This window comes from Geotrypetes seraphini, chromosome 12 (genome assembly GCF_902459505.1).
Source record: "Geotrypetes seraphini chromosome 12, aGeoSer1.1, whole genome shotgun sequence".
Taxonomy (NCBI): Eukaryota; Metazoa; Chordata; class Amphibia; order Gymnophiona; family Dermophiidae; genus Geotrypetes; species Geotrypetes seraphini.
The window spans coordinates 82,172,354-82,197,532 of NC_047095.1; the positions used below are offsets into that span (position 1 = coordinate 82,172,354).

Genomic DNA, 25,179 nt, shown 5'->3' on the forward strand with positions numbered 1-25,179 from the left:
CATAGAGAAAATGGAGAGGGACAGATTCTTCGAACTTTCGAAAACTACAAGAACGAGAGGGCATTTGGAAAAATTAAGAGGAGACAGATTCAGAACCAATGCTAGGAAATTCTTCTTCACCCAAAGGGGATCAACAGATCAAAAACTTCTCTTCATCCCTTCCCTAAAAGATTCTTACTATTCTCGGAAAATAAATTTTGCAGTAACTGCCCCTACGTTATGGAATTCCCTACCACAACAACTCCGCGATGAACAACAGCTAATAAAATTTAAAATCAGCCTAAAGACTTTTCTATTCCGTGATGCATTCAACAGTAATTAGATTAATCATATTTCAATTCTTCTCTTTCGCTTTACATTTTTTTTTTTTTTTCCTCTTTCCTCTCTTCTTACTTCTTCTATACTCCAAGCTACCATTTGGCTCAACAAAGCGACCCTATCCATTATGTTCTATCCCAAACCCACTATCTCCCTCTCTTCTCAATTATGTAACTTTTCCCTCCCTTCCCCCCCACCCTCACCTTCAAGTTTGTCCAGTTATTGTCATCTATGTTCACCTCTTTTATTTAAATGTCTATCATTGTATATTTTTGTTTCTCCTATTTTTAAAATTTTATTGTTAACCGGCCAGACATTTGTTTGATGGTCGGTCTATTAAAAACTAATAAACTTGGAAACTTGATGGACACCTGGAATGCGCTCCCAATGGGTGTGATAGAACAGAGTATGGTATTGGGGTTCAAGAAGGGATTAGATAATTTTCTGAAGGAAAAGGGTATAGAAGGGTATAGATAGAGGATTACTATACAGATCCTGGACCTGATGGGCCGCTGCGTAGGCGGACTGCTGGGCATGATGGGCCTCTGATCTGACCCAGCAGAGGCACTGCTTATATCCAGAAGTTGAAATGTGTTGGGAACCTATCTAAAAATTAGCTGATTCCATCTCAAACAATAGAATTTGGAGGGGGGGGGTTGTTTTGAAACTCTTCATTCTTTTATGACATAGCTGTTGAAAGAGCGGAATTTTGGAAGAGTGGATATTCAGTCAAATTATAGCTACTGTTTTGCATATCGCTAGCTTATATAAGTCTGGTAAGTGGCACCATTGAGGTCGGAGTTTTTGTTGGATGGATTGGAAAAGGGCTTGGCACAGGCCTCCCTGAAGGTGTAAGTGACATTAGTAGCATGCTACAGGAGTTTTATTCAAGGTCGATCCAGGTGTGCTGTGATCTCTTAGGTAGGTTAAGCTATTGAGATCTTCTCGATGACCAGTGGATCTGAAGCTAGTGTTTACAACCTTGGTGCTGATGCCCTATGAGCCTTTTCAGAAGCTTCCTAGAATGATTCCCTGAATACAGTAGTCCAGCTATTTGTTCAACTAGGAAAAACTTGGAATTGCGCATGCCGTCTTGAGATCCTTTTCAGGTCAGTTCTCAGAAGGTAGTCATTTGACTGTTTTCTTCCTTCCTTCCTAAGGGGATATCCTCATTGCCCATTAATCAGGCAATTTCACTTCCAGTATTTAGGCAGGGGAAGGTGGAGAAACTGTGAATCTCTTGTAAAAGTTGGACATGCAACGGTCTCTGTTACGTAGGTACATAAGAATTGCCTTACTGGGATAGCCCAGTATCCTGTTTCTAAGCCAGGTTACAAGTACCTGACAAGATCCCCAAAAAAGTAAAACAAATTTTATGCTGCTTATTCCATGAATAAGCAGTGGATTTTTTTTCAAGTTGATCTTAATGGTTTATGGACTTTTCTTTTACAAATTTATTCATATCCGTTTTTTTAAAAACCCTACTAAGATAACTAAGATAGCACATTCTCTGTTAATAAATTAGTTTAGTTTCATTTCTCATGTCCCCCCTAGTTCTAATATTTTTGGAAAGAGTAAACAAGTGATTCATAACTCTGCATTCCACACCCTCAACATTTTATAGACCTCTATCATATCTCTCCTCAGCTGTCTCTTCTCCAACTGAAGAGCTCTAGCCGCGTTAGCCTTTCCTCATAGGAAAGTCATCCTGTTGCCCTTTTCTGTATCTTTTCTAATTCCACTTATCTTTTCTTGAAGATGCAATGACCAGAATTGCACACAGTATTCAAGGTATGGTCACGTCATATACAAGGGCATTATAATCTCAGTTTTGTCCTTCATTCCGTTCCCAATAATTCCTAGAATTTTATTTGCTTTCTTAGCTGCTGCTGCTGCACATTGAGCAGAGTTTCAACACCATATCAATGACAGCATCTAAATCCTTTTCCTGGGCTGTGATTCCTAATATGAACCCTTCTATCATGTAGCTATAGTTTGGATTCTTCTCTACATGCATTATTGAAATTCTGTTTTACAAATATTTGTATTTTTTTATTGTATTTTGCTGACTTGTCCAGCTCTTTTTACTGTAAACCGCCTAGAACTTTTGGTTATTGCGATATAGAAGAATAAAATTATTATTATTAATAAATTTGCATTTGCACACATTAAATATCATCTTGTAGTTTTTCACAACCCATTTTTCATTGCAGGCAAAAGATGAAACTTTTTACATCTCACAACAACATGACCAACTATGCCACTGTATGGGGCTCCAAGACCAACCTGGAACAGCGAAAAGGACGTGCTGGACGTGTACGGCCTGGCTTCTGTTTCCACCTATGTAGCAAAGCACGTTTTGAAAGGTGAGAGAAAATTATGAATTTGCGAAGAACATGGGTGGTGATATTCAAAGCTCTTGGCCATTTAAATGGCTTGTGCAAGGCTATCTGAGGACATTCAGCAGCACTTAACTGAATAACGTTGCTGAATATCCCCTCTAACCACCTATGCTGAACTCAGCTAGCTTGTGGGTTGTCCAGTGATGAAGTTTGAGGTCAGAGTGGAAACTTAGGTGATTGGTGGTCCACTAACTGTCTAAGTAACCGCATAAAGTTAGGACAACTAAACAGCTGTCCTAACTTTGTGGTACGTTAACCACGCACTGGCTAGTGTCTGTTTAGCTTAAGAGACTCATACATGCCCTGGTACTGAATATCCAGAGTAAATTCAGCCTGTGGCTAGAAGTGGCTGATCCCTTTAGACTGAATATCGACCCCTAATATGTGTTGCTATATAAAGACTATTTGACCTACCTAACATACCAGCTTTTAGCCATACAAGCCTATGGCCATTATTTTTCCTGACTCCCTCCCTGTCCCCCTGTATTGTGTGCTTAAGAGTTCTGGCTATAGAAGGTTTTGTTTACTTTGACTTGTGATTTTGATTCTTGTCTGCCTTTTGGATAGGTTTGTGTTGGAGGCCCTCTGCTTTATCCCAGGACAAGCAGGCACCATATTCTCAACAGTGGGTGACGTCACCGACGGAGCCCCGCAGCGGACAGCCTCGCAAGCAGACTTGCTTTGAAGATCTTTGTAAGAGCTTACGAGTGCTGCACTGCGCATGCGCGAGTGCCTTCCCGCCTGAGTGAGGGCTCGTGTCTCCTGTGAGGTACCTCAGTTCAACGTTTTCCGCAGAGCCAAGAAGTCCTCTTCACTTCAGCTCTGCAGCCTTCGTTGCCTTCTCTCACCGCGGCTTTTTTATTTTTAGTCACTGTGCTCGCGTTTTCACTCTCTTTTTCTCGTTTAAAAAAAAAAAGAGAGAAAAACTTTTATTTTTTGTTTTTCTTCCGGTCAGCGGCCCTTTGGCCTAGGCCTGGCCGCTCACCTCGTTCGTTACGTTGGCCTTTATTTTTTCTGTGTCCCGGCCTCTTACCGGGTTTAAAAAGTGTAGCCAGTGCAGCAAGACCATTTCAATTACCGATCCTCATAGGCGGTGTATTGCTTGCCTGGGTCCTGAACATTGCCCCGACGCTTGTTCGCACTGTGCTACCCTTCAACCTCGAACCCTTTGCAGACGCCGTGCCAAGCTTCTTCAACTTTTTGGCACTATGGACCAGATGGCTGAAAAGGTCTCGACCTTGGCTTCGGGGACGGCCTCGATCTCCAAGACCTCAATCTCGACGCCAGCATCTGCCTCCACCAAGGCCTCGACCTCGACACCTTCAGTCTCGAAGGCCTTGCCGGCAGTTCTTCTGAAGTCTTCCTCGATGGGTAAGTCTCCTGTCTCTCCTTCAGGTACTATTCCTAAGAAGCCTCCAGAGTCCCAGGCATCCCAGGCCGTATCTGCGGTCCTGCCAGCCTCTTCTAGACCTCCAGCTAAGCGTGCCTCCAAGCATCGTGAATACTTATCCTCGAGGTCGCCCTCCTTGGAGCGCACTGCTGCACCTTTGAGACCTGATCCCTTTGTCTCGGTGCCCATGTTCGAGGACATGTTAAAAGCCATTCTGACCACTCAGATTTCCTCAGTCATGGCTCAACTTCTCCCGGCCTCAACTCTGCTTCCTGCGAGCCAGCCTGAGTGGCAATCTGAGACCCCTGTTGAAGCATCTCGAGGCAAGCCTCGGAAGTCTCGCCGTTTCTCATCCAGTGACTCGTCACCTACTCCTCGGACACAGTCTCCTCAACCTCGATCAAGGCATCGCTTGAGGCATTCGAGGCATCTCGCTTCCAAGCTTAGTCAGGAGCCTTTTCTACACCAGAAACCCTCTCCTCCTCCGGATACTGAGTCTTCTATGCCTCATTTATCAAAGGCTACTGAGACTTCTACTAAATCTAAACATAAGTCTTGCAAGGCTATTACACCGGCTGCTTCTCCTTGCAGTCCATCGAGGTCGAATACTTCTCCATCGAGACCGTTTCCTCCTGCCTCGACCCACTCTGTTCCTTGAACCCCAGGAACTTCACCATCGAGGTTCTTGAAGCACAAGCACTCTCTTAACTCCTCCTATTGCGGGTAGTGGAGCTTCTTCAATCACGGTGCGCCTGGAGTCTGAGCCTCCTTCTCAGTATTCCAGAGAGGCTTCTCCTTCTTATTCGTTGGCTCCTAAGTCTCGCACTCCTTCTCCTGAAAGTGCCTCGACCTCGAAGTCTGCCTTTTTTCCCAGATTTGTCTGTGACATGGGGAAAGCTCTTCAGCTGGATCTCCACTCTGATTCCAAGTACACTCCTGAATACTTGGCCGACATGGAGTTACCTTATCCACCCAAGGAGACCTTGAGGCTTCCTATGACTCCAGTATTGAAGCAATCTTTCTTCAGGAATATGGAAACTGGAATTGAGATTAACAGAAAGTTAGTGGTAATTAAGCAATGGCTTAATTCTAATATGTTAGCCCTAAACATTCAGAAAACTAAAACTTTATTTTTCCCGTGGAAAAAAGACGTAAGTCTGACTACCCCATTTATCCTAGATAACATACATCTAAAGTTAGTAAAATCTTTGAAAATATTGGGTGTTATTATTGATGAAAGGCTTTCCTCCCATGAACATGTAAGTAACACCGTTAAATCTTGCCTTTATAGGCTACGAATGAGTCGCTCAATTTCTAAGTTTTTTGAGCCAAAATCACTCAACATACTAATTAATTCCCTAGTTATCACTAAACTTGACTACTGTAACTCTTTATTAATAAATATTACTCAAAAAGAAAAGAGGCGTTTTCAGATAGTCCAAAATACCGCCATTAAATTGATTCATAATGGCAAAAAATACGATCATGTTACACCCTTTCTGATCAAATCCCACTGGCTTCCAGTTAATCACCGCATTACTTTCAAAATCTTACTTTTAGTATTTAAAACTTTGTCTTCCAATGAACCTCAATTTATTAACAAACTATTTATTTCTCATAATACATCACGCTCCCTTAGGTCCATTAATCAAAAACTTGTAACAGTTCCCTCATTGAAAGTAATTGGAACTCGTCGTCATGACATGTTCTCAGTAATGGCCCCGCAAATATGGAATACCTTACCTCAGTATATAAGAGAAGAAAATGACTTAAGTCGCTTTAAAGGCAATCTGAAGAGTTTTCTTTTTAAAGATGCTTTTAATCTTTAATTATGCTCAAAGTTTATTTTAGTCCTTCCTTATTTTTTACTTTTCCCCCCTACTGTTCTTTCCATTCATGTCTGCTCCTATATTCTAATATAAACAATTGTAGTTCTGCCCTTCTTACCTTATGTATCTGTTAGTCTGTAAGTCTGTTAGTTAAACCCATTATATTTAATGACCAAATTGGTATATGCTTATACCTTTTTCAAATTTGTAAATAAGCGATTCATCAAGTCAAAATAAAACTTGAAACTCCTTATTCCATTACAGCCATTCCATCCAAGCTGGAATCCAGGTATCGCACAGTACCTTGCAAAGGCTTTGAGAAATCTCAATTGTCCCACCAGTCGTTGGTTGTGGAATCTTCTTTAAAGAAAGCTCAACCATCTAAGCTTTATGCTGCGGTCTCTCCAGGCAGGGAGGGCCATACCATGGACAAGTTTGGCCGTAGATTATACCGGAATTTCATGATGGCTAACAGAATTCTCAATTATACCTATACTTTCACTGCTTATTTTAATCATTTCCTGAAATTGATGCCTAAGTTCTACCCGGCTCTAGAGGAACAGTGTCTTCCGGAATTCAAACAAATTATTCGGAATCTGTCTCAACTTAGACTCTTCATGCTGCAAGCCATATATGATGCCTTTGAGCTCTCTTCCAGAGTTTCTGCTTTTGCAGTAGCCATGCAGTGGCTCCGCATTGTGGATATGGATCCCAATTTGCAGGACCGTCTAGCCAGCTTGCCTTGCCAGGGAAATGAACTTTTTGATGATTCTATTGAAGCTGCTACAAAGCATCTCTCTGAACATGAGCGCTCTTTCGCTTCCTTGATTCGGCTGAAGCCTAAGATTCCTCCTGCTTGGCCATACAAACAACCACCACGTCGTTATCCTCAAAAAACGACGCCAGCTTTCTCCAGGCCTCCGCCTAGAAGGCCACCACAGCAACAACGACAACAGAAAGCTCAAACTCCTGCTGCGGCTAAACCAGCTGAGTCTTTTTGACATTCCCAGTCTCAGCATACCAACCTCCCTTCATTAGACTTCTCTTCTGCCCATAGGAGGTCGTCTTTACCATTTTTATCACCAGTGGGAGATGGTCACTTCAGATCTCTGGGTTCTCACCATCCTCACTTCACTTTCTTCAGGTGCCTCCAGATCACCCTCCAAGAGAGTGTCCTTCAAATTTGTCGCAACTTCCCCTTCTTCTTCAGGAAGCTCAGGCTCTTCTTCGCCTTCGAGCTGTCAAGGAGGTTCCTCTGAACCAACGGGACACGAGCTTTTATTCCCGTTATTTTTTAGTTCCAAAGAAGACGGGGGATTTGCGACCCATTCTGGACCTCAGAGCCCTTAACAAGTTTCTAATCAAAGAAGTTTCGGATGCTTTCTTTACCAACTCTGTATTCCCTGATGAATCAGGGAGATTGGCTATGCTCTCTGGATCTCAAAGAGGCTTACACTCATATCCCGATTCATCCAGCCTCTCGCAAGTATTTAAGATTTCAGGTGGGGAATCTTCATCTACAATACAGAGTTCTTCCTTTCAGACTCGCCTCATCCCCCAGAGTCTTCACGAAGTGTCTGGTGGTGGTGGCTGCAGCCCTCTGTACCCAGAGTCTTCAAGTTTTTCCATACCTGGACGACTGGCTCATCAAAGCCCCCTCACAACCCACCCTCCTCCAATGGTTGGCTTCTTAGCTAGCTATCTGAACTGAGGTACCTCACAGGAGACGCGCGCCCTCACTCGGGCGGGAAGGCACTCACAAGCTCTTACAAAGATCTTCAAGCAAGTCTGCTTGCGAGGCTGTCCGCTGCGGGGCTCCGTTGAGAATATCTGCCACTGTTGAGAATATCTGCCTGCTGTCCCTGGATAACAACTGTTATAGTAAGTAACTGTGCTATTTTTGTAACCTGTCTCTGAGCTGCTGTTTTTATTGATGTCTTTAAGCCTCCATAACTAAGCGCAGCACATAAAGTGAGTTCTTACTTGTCACTGGACATATACATATGGCCTGTTTTAAATTAATTTATTTTTTGTTTTTACCTGTTTGATTTGGTGTCCAAAGTTAGGGCTGGGATGATCTGTGTTAAGGTAGTATTTTGCAAAGGGTGTTCCAGTGCAATAGATGAGACATTCTAGACAATAGGGTTATTTCTCCATACTTGCATGCTCTGCAGAAGGAATCCACTTCAGATTTTTTTACTCTGCCTCTGTAGTACTTCACTTCACTGATTGGTTTAGCATCCTCTCTACAGTCTTTCCTTCTGCAAGCATGTCTGCAGCTGTGTGTTCTGCTCTCTCCATTTTAATGTTTTAAATTTGATGTAATGTCCCCTTTTCAGGTAATTTCATGTTTGAAGCAATTTTGGAGCTCTGCCTGCTTGAGAATTCCCAGATTTCAGTCTGTAGCTGACAGGCTGATCACTTTTTGGGTACCTGATAGCCAGTCTGCATAGTTTCCCTTGGAGATCAGGGCCATCCCTGAAGTAGTCTTACCCTCTGTTAAGCAGGGGTCGAGTGCAGACTGGCACGCTTAGGGGGCTCAGTGGTGTTCCACAGCGTGTTGGCGGCGTTTTTGCGCCTCCGCCTGTCCTGGTGCACATCCGGTTGTCTGCTGGGGTGGAGGCATAAACAGTGGAGTCTGACCAGCAGCCCGAAGATCAGCTTTGTGAGAGCATTCCCAGCATTGTGGCATTGAATTCTTCTACAGCTACTGAGAAAGAGCTGTGAGCAGGTGGAGTCCAGTGTATCAATCAGGTCACAATGAGTACAAGGAGCTGACAGCTTATGAGAGACGTCAGGGAAAGTTTAAAAAGTGGGGTTTTCTGAGATTCTGCATGTACCTCTTTGTTCCTCCTCCTGAAAAATCCTTAAAACGCTGTTTTTGGACTTTGGGAAGTGTGAAAATATCACATTTTTGGCACGAATTTGGTGCCGGCGGCCATCTTGGATTTTTAGCTATCTTTTTTTTTTCTTCTTCAAAACTTTGATTTATGCCTGGAAAACTGCTGGGATGGAGTCCTTGGGGTCTCCTCTTGTGAATTCATGCCAGAATTGTGCAAATTTAGTACTTTTAAAGCGTCCTTGCACCTTGTGGCGCAGCTGTGGGGGCTGTAGCAACTGGCTTAGTTTTCCCCCACAGAAGCAGGTGATCAGAAGCTCAGCCAGCCCGGCGGGGTGGCTTTCATTACTTTTGGGGCTTGGCATGGCTGGTTTTTCGGTCAGCCTGGCTGCAGACCTTCCGCAGTCTAAGACATGCAAATTTTAAGTCATCTAAGGGTGACTCTGTGCCCAAGAAGTCGGATACCTTCTCTAAAATCATAAGGTTTTTGTAGTCAGAGTTTAAAAAAGAAGAAAGAAAAAGAGTGTTCTCCTGAGCAGTCTCCTTTCCCCTCAGGATGTTTTTGGGTAAAGTGGTGCCTTCGGATGAGTCCTCGCCTCCACCTAATCCAGTGGCTGTTCTGCCTGCTCATGACTGGGGGGATCTGGATGCTGATTCTGACTGCTTGACAATGCAGCTCTTCCCAGATCGGGGGATCCGGGCTTGGGGGATTCAGATCCTGGTGATGATCCTAATGTCCTGCGCTTAATTAAGTTTGTGGCTCTGCCTTATCTTCCTGCTGAATCTTTGCAGGAATTGAACTTAGTGACTCAGAGCCGGTTCCATCCACTACTTATTCTCCTTGGCTTTGTAGTGGGCGCTCGCATTCTGTGACCTTCCCTGGCATCCGAATATGAGTTTTATGGTCTCTGAACAGTTTGACTCTCCAGAAGGTACTTTGAAGAGTGCTAGAGCTATATCCTGCTTGTATCCACTGGCGCAGGAGTGTCAGCAGCTTATGCTATTTTCCAACGTATCCAAAACCTTAAATATGAATATAACACTTTGGTCTCATGTACAGCCCGGCGTGACATCTTTATTTCAACTTCTGGTCATTACATGGGAGATCATCTTATGGGTCGCCCTTTGGCTAGATATCTTAAAGCTAAATCCAAAAGATTACATATCTCGGCTATTCAGGATTCATCAGGCCATCTAGTCAAAACCAGATCTTTAATTTCTTCTCAATTCGAAAATTTCTATGCTGCTTTATACCAATCCGAGTTTTCTGCTCCTGAATCGGGTATAGATTATTTTCTTACCTCCTTAACCCATCCGACCATATCGGACTCTGTTAAATTGGAATTGGATTCTCCGATAACTATATCAGAAATTGAAGCTGCCATATCTTCCCTACCCGCTGGGAAAGCCCCAGGCCCGGACGGTTTTACTAACGAGTTTTTTAAACAATTCCGTGCCCTCTTAGCTCCTCATCTTCTTACATATTATAGCCCAAGGTAGCCCAAGGTTTTATTAAAAATTTGATTACTCGCCTATTAACATTCTAGGTGATTCACAGAAACATGGCTAACCTCAGACGCCGACCCCAGAACTGTGTACACAGGGCTACAAAATATAAGTAGTTTGCAGAGACAAAAAATGAGGGGGAGAACTAGCCATCCTAGCCAAAAACACTCTAAATATAGCCCTACAGGACACCCCACACGTGAATCTACTCGCATGCCAACTATCGAACCCCAAACTCAAGGGAACCTTAACATACCTACTTTGCTACATAGCACCAGGAAAATGGAACATAGCAAAATCAGAATTTGAAGAATTTATTCTCAGAAACTCCCTCACATCAACATACAACCTAATCCTGGGCAATCTTAACCTGCACCTAGAAGACGAATCTTCCAATCAAACAGAAAACCTCCTTGCATTCCTCAAAACCCTTTCCTACAGAATCCTGGACCCACAAACCACACCCGAAAAGGGCCACCAACTCGACATAGCTGCCTTCATGTCCCAAATATCCACCATACAAGAAATACACACCACAAACAGAACATGGTCTCGTGTACCCTCTGGTCAGACCACTACAGGTACACCTTCAAAATCAACTGGACACAGGGTAAAACCAAACAAAATAACCAAATATACGAAACTTAATATACAAAACACACAAAAAGATCAACTTACTTAAATTTTGGAACAAAGTAGATACCATGATCCAAGATGGCAACCCCAAGAATTTCGACGCTCAGACAAATGGTTTGACAACAAACTACTACAACTCAAACAACAATGCAGACGTCTTGAAAGAGAATGGAGAAAAGACAACCAAGAACACACAAAAACAACCTGGAGAATACTGAACAAACAATATAAACAAAAGCTAAAAGAAAAAAGAAAATCATACTGCACCAGTCAAATAGGCACAGAAATCCAAGATACCAAAAAACTTTTCAAACTACTAAAGGAACTCACAGAAACCAAACCCTACCTAGCCACCAAAACTGCCCATCTCCCCACAGCAAACCAACTGGCTGAATTCTTCAGAAACAAAATCTCAACAGCCAGAAACACTTTCACTGGGTCCCCAAGCCATCTTGATGAAATCTCACTACCACCCATAGAAAAAGAGGCCTACACAGCAGACAGAAACTGGTCAGACTTCCCAAGCTTACAATGGCCCGACCTAGAAAGACTCTACAGCAAATACAATCATGCAGCCTGCTACCTCATCCACTGCCCCCCCATATCTGTTAAAAGCAGCCAGCACCAAATTCTGCATGCACCTCATGATGTGGATAAGTTACATGCTAACAGAGGGCCAATTTCCACAAGACCTATCCAAAATTATCATAACCCCTATCCTGAAAGACCCAAAGGAAGCTACAGGTCAGCCATCCAATTACAGACCTATAGCCTCCATACCGCTTTACGTCAAGCTAATGGAAGGCCTCGTAGCAAAACTTCTCACCGAATACTTATAGAACCACAACGTATTCCACCCCTCACAATCAGGCTTCAGAGGCAACAACAGCACAGAAACACTACTAGTCTCCCTCCTAGACACAGCCAAACAACACCTAAGTAAAGGCAAAAAAAAAAAATGCTACTCATACAACTCGATCTCATAGTGGCATTTGACCTAGTAGATCACAACATCCTACTACAAACACCGGAGGCAATAGGAATCACAAGCAAAGACCACAATTGGTTTGAAGGATTCCTCCGCTCAAGAAAATACAGAGTTAAAGCAAACAAGGAGTCAGAATCCTGGAACAACCCCTGCGGAGTCCCCCAAGGCTCCCCACTATCTCCAATACTCTTCAACTTTTACATAGCCACACTTGGCACACGCTTAGATTAAATAGGCATAACTTCAAACAGCTATGCAGATGACATCACCTTCCTCCTGCCTTTCAACCAAACCAACCCCAACACAACGAACAAACTACACACTGCACTAGATACAGTGTCAAAATGGATGAGAGACCACAAATTAAAGCTGAATCAAGACAAAACCAATTTCTTACTTCTAGAAAGAAACAAAACCTCAACCATAACAAACCTAGAAATAGACTCCATCACATACCCCATGCAACCCAGCCTAAAACTGCTGGGAATAATGATAGACAAAGGCTGCACCATGCAACTTCAAATCAGCAAAACGACCCAGAAGACATTCGCAACCATGCACAACCTAAGGTAAATCCGAAAATACTTCAACAATGAACAATTCAAACTCTTGGTACAAGCGCTAATCCTAGGACTCCTGGACTACTGTAACATCCTATACCTGTCATGCCCAACCAACATGCTAAAACAATTACAAACAGTCCAAAATAAAGCTCTTAGACTGATTTACTCGCTGAAAAAAAACGATCACCTCACCACTGCTTTCCGAGATTCACACTGGCTCCTAGTACAAGCACGCATGCAATACAAATTCTACTGCACGCTACTGCAAAGCCCTAAATGGAAACGGATCAACTATTTGAGCAACCACCTATCAAGAAAAATACATCCAGACCAAGGAGAACTCATGTACATTTCACCCACCTCCAAATCAAAGGTATAAAAAGCAAAAAAATATACGATGGACTATTAGCCACCAAAGCTGCAAAACTAGACCGCCACCTGTCCAATCTGCTGACTATGACGCCCAACTACAAAACAATCAAGAATGAACTTAAAACTTTTCTATTCAAGAAATTTGTCAAATGATCTAACTAAACCTGATCGACCCTCCACAGACCCCAACGCATACTACATCTATTAACCATGTATTTTCCCTGGAAATGCCCAGGCCAACTCTTGTTGTAAACCGCCTAGAACTGAAAGGTAATGGTGGGATAGAAGACACTAATGTAATGTTATACTGAAGGGATCAAAATTAAAACAAGATCCAAAATACAGACAAGACCCATAGACAGATGGAAAACAAGAGGATAGGGGGTGAAATACAATATTTTAGAAAAGGAAACAGTTAAGGATAACACAAAAGAGTAGGGGAAAGTTAGTTGAGAGCTGCCTTTTCATAAAAAGAGTCCTGAATTATGGAATAAAAGCATCTCTGTAGAGAAAGCTTTTTAATGCTCCTTTAAATTTATCAATATTTGATTCTTCCCTCAGATAAGAGGGCAGGGAGTTCCAGATTTGGGGTGCATATAAAGTGGTATGTCGCATCTGAAAAGTTTTGAGAGAGGGAACAAAAAGTAAATTTGGGGGAGAAGATCTTAGAATTCTAGCTGGAGTGTGCAGAATCAATAGCTTATTGATAAAAACTGGTAGTCTGGATTTGAGTGCTTTGAAAGTGAGAAGTGCGATTTTGAAAGTGATACAATGTAGAATGGAAAGTGTGCACTTTGTAATAATGGAGTGACATGGTCATATTTTTTTGAATTACAAATAATTTTAATAGCGGTGTTTTGAATGAGTTGTAGCCGTCTTGATTTCCTTTTGCATAATTCCTTTATAGATAGAGTTGCAATAATCAATTGTAGCGATAACTAACGAGTGAATTAGAATATTTAGCGAAGAAGGCATCAGGAAGCTAGAAAAGGATCTGATCAGTCGAATTTTATAAAAACAGTTTCTGATAATTGAGCTTGCTGTCTATGATCATGCCCAGGATTTTTGTTGTGGATACCTTGGTGATCGGTAACCTATCGATGCAGATTGGGGTTGACAGTTGTATGCCTTCCTTCCAGGGAAAGAGTAGGCAGTTTGTTTTGGATGTGCTTAGGGACAGCATATTGTCTCTGAGCCAGTTTTTGATCTTGGACAGTTTTGAGTTAATGGCTTGAATTTCTGTGGGGTTTGTGGGATCTAAAGGATGAAGTAGCTGAATGTCGTCAGCATAAGCATAGGACGTAAAGCCTATAGATTGGCATAATGTAAGCAGTGGCGCTAAATAAATATTAAATAACAGCGGTGATAAAATTGAACCCTGAGGAATGCCGTAATTCTTAGTGTAAGTTTTGGAGGAAATACCGTCAAGCAAGGAAATACCATCAAGTGTGTAAATTCGATCTTTAAGATAGGAGTAGAACCATTCAAGAGCATTGTTCTTTGATACCTACTGCCTATAATCTGTTCAGGAGAACTTGGTGATCTATTGTATCGAAGGCGGCAGATAGGTCTAATGAAATAAGAATTACTGATTTGTGTTGGTCAAGAAAATATTGAATTGAATTGGTCAAACCAAGTAGTGAATGTTTAGTGGAATGGTGTTGCTGAAAACCCGGTTGATTAGGGTGAAGCATGTTAGTTTTTTCGATGAAACTTAGGATTTGATTATATACTGTCTTCTCGATTAGTTTAGCAAAAAATGGTAAGTTTGTGATGGGACAAAAGTTGTTACAATCCTGATTTGGGATTTTTAATAATGAGATGGATGGTTGCATGTTTCCAATCCCTTGGGAAAAATGGAATACTTAGACATTGGGTGATAAAATGTGAGATGAATGGGGCAAAATTAGTAAAGTATTTTTTAAATAGAAATGGAGGAATAGCTTCTGCTTTACATCCTTTTAAGTTGAGTGATTGAATGATTTTTTGAAGCTCATTATTTGAAGGGATTGTAAAATTAGAAAAGGTAGAACATAAGGGAATGTTATCCTCCTCAGAAGGATCATTGCTAGGGGGCGGCCTTGGTTGACCAAGTCTTGCCGAATGGCGTTAATTTTATTCTGAAAGAGATCAGCGAGATTCTGAGGTGCAGGGTAATTGTGGGAAAGAAGTGGTTGCTTTGATTTAAAGTTAGTGAGTTTTTTAAGAGTGACATAGCATTGAAAAATTTTGGGCTTTCCCTATACATTTGCTGAAATATTTTTCTTTGCAAGATTTATTGAAGTTTTATAGTGTTGTGAGTGTTCTTTGTATTTTTGAAGATTGAAGAAAGTGGGATTGGAGTGCCATTTGCGTTTAAAAGAGTGGAGCTGACGTTTGAGAAGAATTCTTCTCTTTAATAGAGATTATCTCTTTAATAGAAAGATATTGTGAGTAGTTGTTGGCACGAAATTGTTGAAAAATGTTCGACATGTCTCTTCCCAGATGGAGATTTGATTTTCCAGTGGGAGATTGTCTAGGTTGTGTAAGTTACGATGGAAAGAAGAAGCAATGGTTGAGGAATCAATTTTGCTGAAGTCTTTGGTAAGAACTGTTTTGGGCATAACAGGGATAGAGAGTAGAGTAAATGAAATGAGAGAGATATTCAGATGAAAAATGATCGGTCCAAGGAACTTTGGAAATAAAGGGTTTTGAAAAGTTAGTTGCTTGATTAGTTGGAACAAAAATCATATCTAAAGTGTGGCCTTTAGTGTGAGTAGGAGCAGAAATTAAAGGTGATAAATTAAGATCAGTAGTATAATTTAGCAAATCCCTTGCAGCTGAGTCGTTGGGATCTTCAAAATGAAAGTTGAAATCTCCTAAAATAATAGGAGAGTGACAGAGGGTTGAGAATTCTAGGACTAGGGACTGAAGCTGAAATGTTAGAACTTGAGTGATTGGGGGGGGGGGGTAACGTACAGAAGAAAGAAATCTAAGATAGGGTCAGTATTGGTTTTGAATTGGATAAATTCAATATTATAATTATTCTTGGAGTAATCGATAGAAGAAATCAAGTTGGCTTTATAAATAATGGTCAAACCTCCCCTTCTTTTTCCTTTTCGGTGATGGTATGAGTGAGAATAGACGGATGGGCTAGCAAATGATAAAAATGCCTCATCACCTTCGGATAACCATGTTTCAACAATACAGAGGAAGTCTAGGGAGTTGTAGGTAATGAGGTCTTTAAGAATGTGGTGCTTATTCCGAATTGAGCGAGCATTGATCAAGCCAAATTTCTTGTAGGTGGCAATAATCAGAGGGTACTTAAGCTGCAGAGGGGAACTGAGATGAATTTCGGTATGTTGTGGATAATGATTTGTGAAGGCTGGGATTCCATTACTAAGCGCACCTCTCTTCCCAGTGACAGGGAAGTTGTGTTGAAAGATATGCAAGACCGCCGTGTGGATGTAGTCCTCAGAAAATATTTTGAAACAGCCAATTTGGGCATCAAAGCTGCTGTGGCAATGTCTTTTGTCGCACGCACCTGTCTCGGCTGCGCATGCTAGAGACTGATGTGGTGGAGCCGCCTCCTCAACTGCTGATATCTTGGACGGATTATATAGTGGATGCCTTTTATGGCCTTTTGAAAGTGCTGGCAAAAGTGTCAGTGTACTCCATTTCAGCCCACCGAATGCTCTGGGTCAGGCAGTGGGCTGGTGATTCCACTTCCAAGGCGATTTAGCGAGACTGTCTTTTAAGGGGCAGTTATTGTTTGGCAAAGTCCTGGATGTCCTCATGGATTCGGTATTGAACCATCACCCAAATACACTGCCTGATAGTAGACTCATACCCTCCAGAGGATTTGGGCATTCTAATTTTCTGGGCTCCAGAGTAGACAGTATGCATATTCCACGTCATAGAGATTTTCCCAAAGCTTCTGAGGTCAGTATGCAGGCTACAGGCATTTCCAGCCCTCCACTGCTCGTCCTGCACACCCTGCCAGAAAGACACACTGATGGGACACAATGAGGAGTGGGTGGTGCAGTTGTTAGAGCTACAGCCTTGGCACCCTGAGATTGTGGATTTGAATTCTACACTGCTCCTTGTGACCCTGGGCAAGTCACTTAATCCCCATTGCCCCAGATACATTAGATAGAGTGGGAGCCCGCCAGGACAGTTAGGGAATAATGCTTGAGTACCTGAATAATTTGTAATCCACATAGAATTGTAGGATATGCGGAATATAAATTATTAAAGATTTTTTTAAAAAAATTATTAAAGATTTAAAAAAATGCCAGGACACTGAATGCCCCTCTATTAATAGGGGCCGGCTCTCGGAGTTTCTACCTGCCTGGATGCGCATAACAGCAGACCAGTGGGTCTTGGATGTTATTCAATCAGGATACAAACTGGAATTTGCCCAGCCTCTGTCAGATTGGTTAGTGGATTCGCTGTCCAGATGACCAGACATGGCACTCAAGAGTTCAGGTTACTGTTCAGCGCTTTCTGGATATTCAAGCTAGAGAGCCAGTGTCACACGACCTCTCAGGCGCAGGCAAATACAGTGTATACTTTATTGTGTTCTCAGGATTCCCCGCTTCCGAATGGAGACTGTGTGGTCGGTAATTGCAGCACTAACTATGAGGGAATTTCTGGCCTCCCTGGGGGGAATTTCTGGCCTCCCTGGATCTTACGGAGATGTACTTACACATTCCCATATTTCCAGCCCACTGCAATTTCTGTGGTTTCATATTCTGGAACAGCGTTACCAGTTCCGGCCCTACCCTTTGGGCTGACGACAGCGCCTCAGACCTTCACCAAGGTGGTGGTAGTGGCAGCTTACCTAAGGAAAATGGGTCTTCAAGTTTACCCTTATCTAGATGTCTAGTTGATCAGAGATCCCTTGTTGGCCAAGGGACATCGCACAGTGGAACAGGTGCTTCGGGTGCTGGATGACTTGGGCTGGATTGTCATCCTCAGAGTCATCTGCAGCCCATGCAGTCATTGACATACTTGGGCATCCTCTTTGATACAGCTGCAGGCTATGTCTATCTGTCTGAGACTCGCAGACAGAAACTGTGTACCCAGATTTCTGCTGTTTTGGAGCGACCGGCTCCTTCGTTGTGGGATTATCTTCAAGTTCTAAGCTCCATGGTTGCCACATTGGATATGATTTCTTGGGCAAGGGCACACATGCATCCTCTTCAGTATGCATTACTCTCTCACTGGGTGTCACATCGAGATGCCTTGCAGATTTGTCTGCCACGGCCTCTAGAGGCTCGGGAAAGCATGGACTGGTGGATTTGCCCACATTCCCTCTGCAGGGGCATACCACTCCTCATTGTCTCCTGAATCATGGTGATGGCAGAAGCCAGCCTTCGGGGCTGGGGTACTCATTCCAATCGTTGTCCTGTTCAGGGGTTGGACGCCCTCATAGAGAAAGTGGTTCATCTGCCCAGTGGAGCTCACAGAGCTGATGAACTCAGTAGCTCAGATGAGGTTGCAGAAGATTCTAGAGGACTGAGCGGTCAAGGTTGTCAGTTTTGTTAGTGGCCCCCACAATATATGGTGGTAGGGGTTAAGTGAAAGGCATACTGACAAACGCTGGTCCCAGATTCAGTTCCCTCACTGAAGTTTCACCAGGAAGTAGAATCAAATAATAGGCACAGCCAGAGGTGATTGCATAAAGAATATATTATAGAAATAGGCTTACAGAAAAGCAATATTTATAAGTATTACAATTAAGCATTACAATTAAATAGAGAGCAAAGCAGTTTCCCTGCCTTACATAGTCCAGAAACAAAGAGAGACATAGAAGCTTGCAGTTCTAGGGAGAGCCAGAGAGAGAGAAAAGGGGGATGGTCTAAGCTTCGTGTTCCATAGATAAAGGGAAGGATAGACAGAGAGAGGGAGGGAGAGTCAAGACCCCTCTCCTCCAGAAATAGATAGCTTGATAGATAGATTGATAGAGCAGAGAGGAGGCTTTTATACCTTTGAATCTTATTCTGTGTATAGAAAACTATTGAGCTTCAATAGAAGTTAAATATTCCCCTCCTTAGTAAACAGCCGAAGAATAGGCTATGGGCATATATGTATTTCCAGTCTGTCTCTGACAATAGTTTCTGATTAAGTTTAAGTTATCTGTGCACCTGGACCCATTGTCCTAAGCACCCTCTTAATCAGACATTAACACCTTTTAGCTAATCATGATTCAATCAGGGCTACTTAAAACATATCAATCAGGGCTACTTAAAACAGTCTCCCTGCCCTCAGGGTCTATCTGCATTCACATGCCAGAGTCAGATTGATATAATTTCCCATAGGCCTTCGCTGACATAAGTTATGCCAACTGAAAATGCTGAATGGTAGCAATAGCTATGCTGACAAAGGTCTTCTCTGACTATGCAGGTTCAATCGTCAGGGAGGAATCAGGAGCGCTCCTCTGGCTCAGGAAGCTCGCCTTCTTTTTCTTAGGTAGAACATCTTCTGGTGCTGACAGCAGCGCATGTAGCGAGAATGGACAATCTGTAAGCAGACCTCAGTGGACGGTCTCTGGATCCATGCAAGTGGATCCGGTTACCACAGGCATTTCAGATGATTGTGGAGTGCTGGGGGAGTCCCTGCATCGATCTCATAGCTACTTCATGATACAGAAAGGTGCTTTAATTCTTCTGTCAAATTTCCTAGCCTGGAAGTGAATGGCTCGACGCGCTGGTGCAGTTCTGGCAGCAAGAGTTTTCTCCTGTCTGGTTTTTCTCCTGGGCCGTTGATCGACCGTGTTCTTCAGAGGATTTGGTTCTTCATGGCTGCGTTATGCTGGTGGCTTAAGCTAATTTGTGCAGGCGTGTGGGGTACAGCCTTTGGGCTGAGCGCTTCTTTGGACTCTTTCATGCAAGGTCCAGTTACCATGCCAATTCCGGGGCTTTTGTTCTTCCGGCATGGCTCTTGAACATGTGACCTTTGGGCTTATGAGATGTTTTGCCCTTATTGTTGAGGCTCTTCTAAAGTCTAAGAAGTTGTCCAGAGGGTCGGCATAAGCTACAGTGTGGAAGGCCTTCCAATATTGATGCATCCAAGACCAGGTGGATCTGTATTCAGCTCCGATCTCGCTGATGCTCACTAGTGCTGCCCGATTCACGATTTGAATCGATTCGCCAATTCAATTCAATTCACCGATTCGAATCAGGTGAATCAATTCAGTTTTAAAAAAAAATTGGCCTCCTGATTCGATGACCGACCCTTCCCATGTGCCTTCCTAAATAGGAGCGGCAGCGTTGCCTCTTGCTGGCCATCCGCTGCCGCTCCTGCTTGAGGGAAGAGGGTCAGTCAGAAAGGCCTGCATGTTCCCCCAGCTTCCCTGCTCTTAGCTTAAGCTAATATGGCAACCTGCAGGATTGCTGGTGCTATAGCGATCCCTGCAGCTGCCGTCATCCAGCTGCGGCACATTCTCTCTGCTATGGTTCCACCCCTCCAATGACGTCAGGGTCAGGATCGTGGCAGAGAGAACGTGCCGCTGAGGACAATGGCAGCTGCAGGGATTGCTATAGCACCAGTAATCCTACAGGCTGCCATATTAGCTTAAGGTAAAAGCGGGGAAGCTGGGGTAACATGCAGGTTTGCGGGGGAGCAAGGTCTGTGCAGAGGGAGGAGTAGGAAGAGTGCCTTCGTGGCGGGGAGGCAGTCCTGTGCAGAGGCAGGAGGAAGAATGCCTTTGTGGCGGGGAGGCAGGCCTGTGCAGAGGAAGGAGTAAGAGAGGGGAGGGGAGATGCCAGATCTGGAGTGAAGTGAAGGGAAGAGAGAGACCAAATCAAAAAGAGGGGGAGGAAAGCAGAGGAGGAGAGGTGCTGGACTAATGGAGAAAGGGAGAGAGAAATGCAAGACCACAAGGGGAAGGGTACAAGAGGGACAGATACTGCTCCAAAGTAGGTGGACAGGATGGCAAGAGAGATAGTAGGAGAAAGCCTTTACCTGGGGAAGGGGATACAGGAGGTAAGGAAGAGAGAAAGTAGAAGCTGAATATGGGGAGAGACATGGAACAGAGATAAGATGCTGGGCATGGAGGGAACATAGGAACAGGGACACAAGGGGGACAGTACTGGAGATTAGAATAGGGACAGGGACACAGAAGAGAGATGCTGGATGAAATGGTAGTTGAGAAAAGGAGATATGGTGGATCTGTGGATGGTGGGGTCCATCACTGCAGCTGTGGGGGGAGGGGGAGGATAGAGACAAAAAAAAAAAAAAAAAAAAAAAGGAAACATGCCAGACCTCCGGGGAAGGGGAGGACAGAGATGGAAGATGGATGGTTAGCAAGGAGGAAGAAGAAAGGAGACCCTGATCAGAAGACAACCAGAGCCTGGGACCAACATGATTTGAACAATGACCAGACAACAAAAGGTAGAAAAAATAATTTTATTTTCTGTTTTGTGATTATATTATGTCAGATTTGAAACTTGTATCCTGCCAAAGATGGTGTTAGACCACGAACGTGAGCTAGGATTTAACAGAGAGAGGAAAAATATTTTTTTTTGTTTATACCACAGCACCAGTGTGGGTAGAAGAGGGCAAAGGGGGTGAAGAGGCTATAAAAGGGGTGAAGAGGCCTACCAGGATGTTTGAAAAAAACACCCAATTGGGCAGGAAAATCAAATCGAAAAATCGATTCACTAAGCTGAATCGAATCAAAATTTTTTCTCCTGAATCAGGCAGCACTAATGCTCACCTTTCTTCCCGCAGAAAAGATACTGGCCTTATGGTGGCTTTGCTGCGGGTCCCGGTAGCCGGGCTTTCTTAGTTAGATCCTGGGACAGTTGGTCCTCTTTAGCGGCTCGTCCTGATGTCGCTCAATTCTTGCAGGGGTTTCATCATGTCAGAAGGCTGGTTGTCCATCCTATCCCTGCCTCGGACCTTAGCCTGATGCTGTCCAGCTTTAACTAGGTTCCCTTTGGCCTTTTTTAAGATGCTTCTTTGTTGGATTTGATGCTCTAGGCTAGGCCGTTGTTTCAGCTTTTCATGTTGCTCGGACAGTATGTTTGCCTGCCTTTCTGCTGACATGTTCCTCAACTCAGGACTGCTTGTTGTAGCCTTTGGACGTACACAAGCTTCTCCTGTGTGGATGGGAGGTTACTCACGAGTTTTGCCTCTCTGACCATCTGTTTGTGCTGACTCACTCAATTAAGCGGGGTCCCCAGATATTCAGATGGATCTGTATGGCCATTTCGTCAGCCTACATTCTTTCTGGGAAGCAGTCCCCTGTTTCCATCAAGGCGCTTTCTACCAGGAGTGTGTCGTCTTTGTGGTCCGAAGATAGATCTATCCCTCCTGAGGGGCAGTAGCGTGTTTTTTTTCTTCCCACGTTTCCAAGTTTTACAGAGTGGATGTTGCTGCAAGGTAGGACTCGGCCTTTGAGTCCTCGGTCTTAGGGGCTTGTGCAGCAAGCTCACCCTAGCTGTTTTTGGGGACTGCTTTTGTACATCCCTATTGTCTAGAATGTCTCGCCTATTGCACTGAAACCCTAGTAAGCTCTTTTCCAGCAGATAGATGAGACATTCTAGATGCCTGTTTACAGTTTGTCTGTTTATGCTTTTCCAAGCTGCTTCTTGGAGGCCTCTCAGCCCTTGAGGGCTTGGAAGAATTTATTTCTATGTTCATTTTCTTGGAGAATTGTGCTTCGGTTCTTTGGAGCCTGTGTTGGTGGTTAATAACCCTATTGTCTAGAACAGCGGTCTCAAACACACGGCCCGCGGGCCGCATGTGGCTCTCCAGGTTTTATTTGCGGCCCGGAGGCCATCATTCTCTTCCTTTTGGAGCAGCAGCCGGCTCGTTCACTCAAAGCCGCGGGTTGGCGGCTCCTTGCGCTATCCACTCCTGCATCGGAAGCCTCTCTGATATCACAACATCAGAGAGGCTTCAGACGCAGGCGCGGATCTCGCAAGGAGCCGCCACCTGCGGCTTTGAACGAATGAGCCGGCCAGACACGCTGCTGCTCCAGTGGTGTACCAAGGGGGGGGGCGGTCCACTGTTCTCTTCCCTGCAGGGCCGACCAACTCTGGCGGCCCGACGTCAATTCTGACGTCGAGAGGACGTTCTGGCTAGCCAATTGCTGCCTGGCTGCCCGGAACGTCCTTTCCGATGTTAGAATTGACATCGGGCAGCGAGAGTTGGACCGGCCGTGCAGAAGAGAAGCAGGGAGATGGCCTGTTCCCGATAGCGGCAGCAGCCTATTCCGCGGCGGCGGTGGCATGGGGGAGGGCAGGAAGGAAGGAAGGAAGAAAGAAAGAAAGAAGGTGGGGTGGGGACAGGGAGCCAGAAAAAAAAGCAAAAAATGGGGCACGGAGGAAGGAAGAAAGAAGGAGGGGGGACAGGGAACCAGAAACAAAGCAAAAAATGGGGCACGGAATCAGAGAAAGACAGACAGAGAAAGAAAGAAAAAGTTGGGGGAGGGAATGAGGTCTGGAGGAGAGGAAGCATACTGGAGGCTGAAAGAAGGGAAGAAGTATTGGATGCACAGTCAGAAGAATAAAGTGCAACCAGAGACTGATGAAATTACCAAACAAAGGTAGGAAAATGATTTTATTTTCAATTTAGTGATTGAAATGTGCCAGTTTTGAGAAAGAAAAGATATTGAACTTTAAATGTGAGTGCTGCAGAAAAAAATAGAGTACTTGGAGGACCACAGAAAAAATAGTTAATGTCAGGGGTGGGAAATTTCATGGCGACACCAGAAAATATTTCTTCACCGAAAGGGTGTTGATCGCTGGAATAGTCTTCCACAACAGGTAATTGAGGCCGGCAGCGTGCCAGATTTTAAGAAAAGATGGGATTGGCATGTGGGATCTCTTCATGGAGGTAGTTAGGGGATGGGCCGTTAGTGTGGGCAGACTAGATGGGCCGTGGCCCTTTTCTGCCGTCATGTTCTATGTTTCTATGTTATTAAAGAAATGACAATTTTGCATGAGGTAAAACTCTTTATAGTTTATATATCTTTCCTTTTAACTGTTAAAGGAAAGTTTTATAAACTATAAAGAGTTTTACCTCATGCAAAATTGTCATTTCTTTAATAAGGCATTAACTGTTTTTTCTGCGGCCCTCCAAGTACCTACAAATCCAAAATGGTGCCCCGCAAAGGGTTTGAGTTTGAGACCACTGGTCTAGAATGTCTCACCTATATACTGGAAAAGAGCTTATCAGGATAAGTACATAATCTCTTTCTCTGCAAAGGGCTTCCTTTATAGAATACTAGCTTCTTGTACAGTCCCACTTTATTCAGGGACCAGTAGGTTATTTCTTCTACCCGCCAGGACATTGTAGGAAGTCTCAAATTTCAGAGTCATAAACCCCTCCCCCTCTTAGCTCATCACTGTCCCTGTGAACATCAATTCTTCTTCCTAAAAGCCAGGCTGTAGGAGCTTGTCTTTTCTACTCATCAAGTTTCAAGTTTATTAGGTGTTTATATACCGCCTATCAAGGTTATCTAAGTGGTTTTACAATCAGGTACTCATTTTCCCTGTTTGTCCCGGTGGGCTCACAATCTATCTAACATACCTTATTTCGTGTAACTTCAGTCTTTGCATCTGCGGTTTTTGCCCTCATGCTGCGGAGGTTCCCTGCGGGGACAGCTCCAACTGAGGGAGATCACAGACCTTTGCAAAAAGTCTGCTTCTGGAGGGGTTCCCTGCTTGTCAGTAAGTCCTTTGGACTAGTGCTGCCCGATTCAGACAAAAATATTTCGATTTGATTCAGTCTATTGAATTGATTTTTCGATTTGATTTTCTTGCCCAATTGGATGCTTTTTTCAAACATCCTGGTGGGTTTATTTTATAGCCTCTTCACACCCCCCTTTGCCCTCTCCTACTCACATAGGTGCTGTAGTGTAAACAAAAAATACTTTTCCACTCTCTGTTAAATCCTAGCTCATGTTTGCGGTCTAACACCATCTCTGGCAGGATATAAATTTCAAATCTGACACAATGTAATCACAAAACGGAAAATAAAATTATTTTTCTACCTTTTGTTGTCTGGTCATTGTTCAAATCATGTTGGTCCCAGGCTCTGGTTGTATTCTGATCAGGATTTCCTTTCTTCTTTGTCCATGCTAAGCATCTATCTTCCATCTCTGTCCTCCCCTTCCGTTTCCTTTCCCTTCCCTGGAGGTCTGGCATCTTTCCTTTTTTTATGTCTCCATCCCCGCAGCTGCAGCGATGGACCCCACTATCCCCAGATCTACCATTTCTCCTTTTCTTAACTACCCTTTCATCCTGCATCTCTCCCTCCTTCCCCACCACCCCAGGGTTCACTATTTCTCCCATTCTGTTCCCAACTACCCTCCTATCCAGTATCTCTATCCCCTCCTCTACA

At 43.7% G+C, this 25,179-nt stretch overlaps 1 protein-coding gene across 2 annotated transcripts in view; it reads left to right on the forward strand.

Annotated features, from left to right (window-relative positions):
• The window catches only part of DHX9 (DExH-box helicase 9), a 287,744-nt gene that overhangs the window by 161,900 nt on the left and 100,665 nt on the right, over positions 1-25,179 (forward strand). For both annotated transcript variants that reach the window (XM_033916167.1, XM_033916168.1), the window contains one exon: positions 2,532-2,684. In XM_033916167.1, the coding sequence (XP_033772058.1) occupies positions 2,532-2,684 (153 nt within the window). The remainder of the gene's footprint in view (positions 1-2,531; positions 2,685-25,179) is intronic.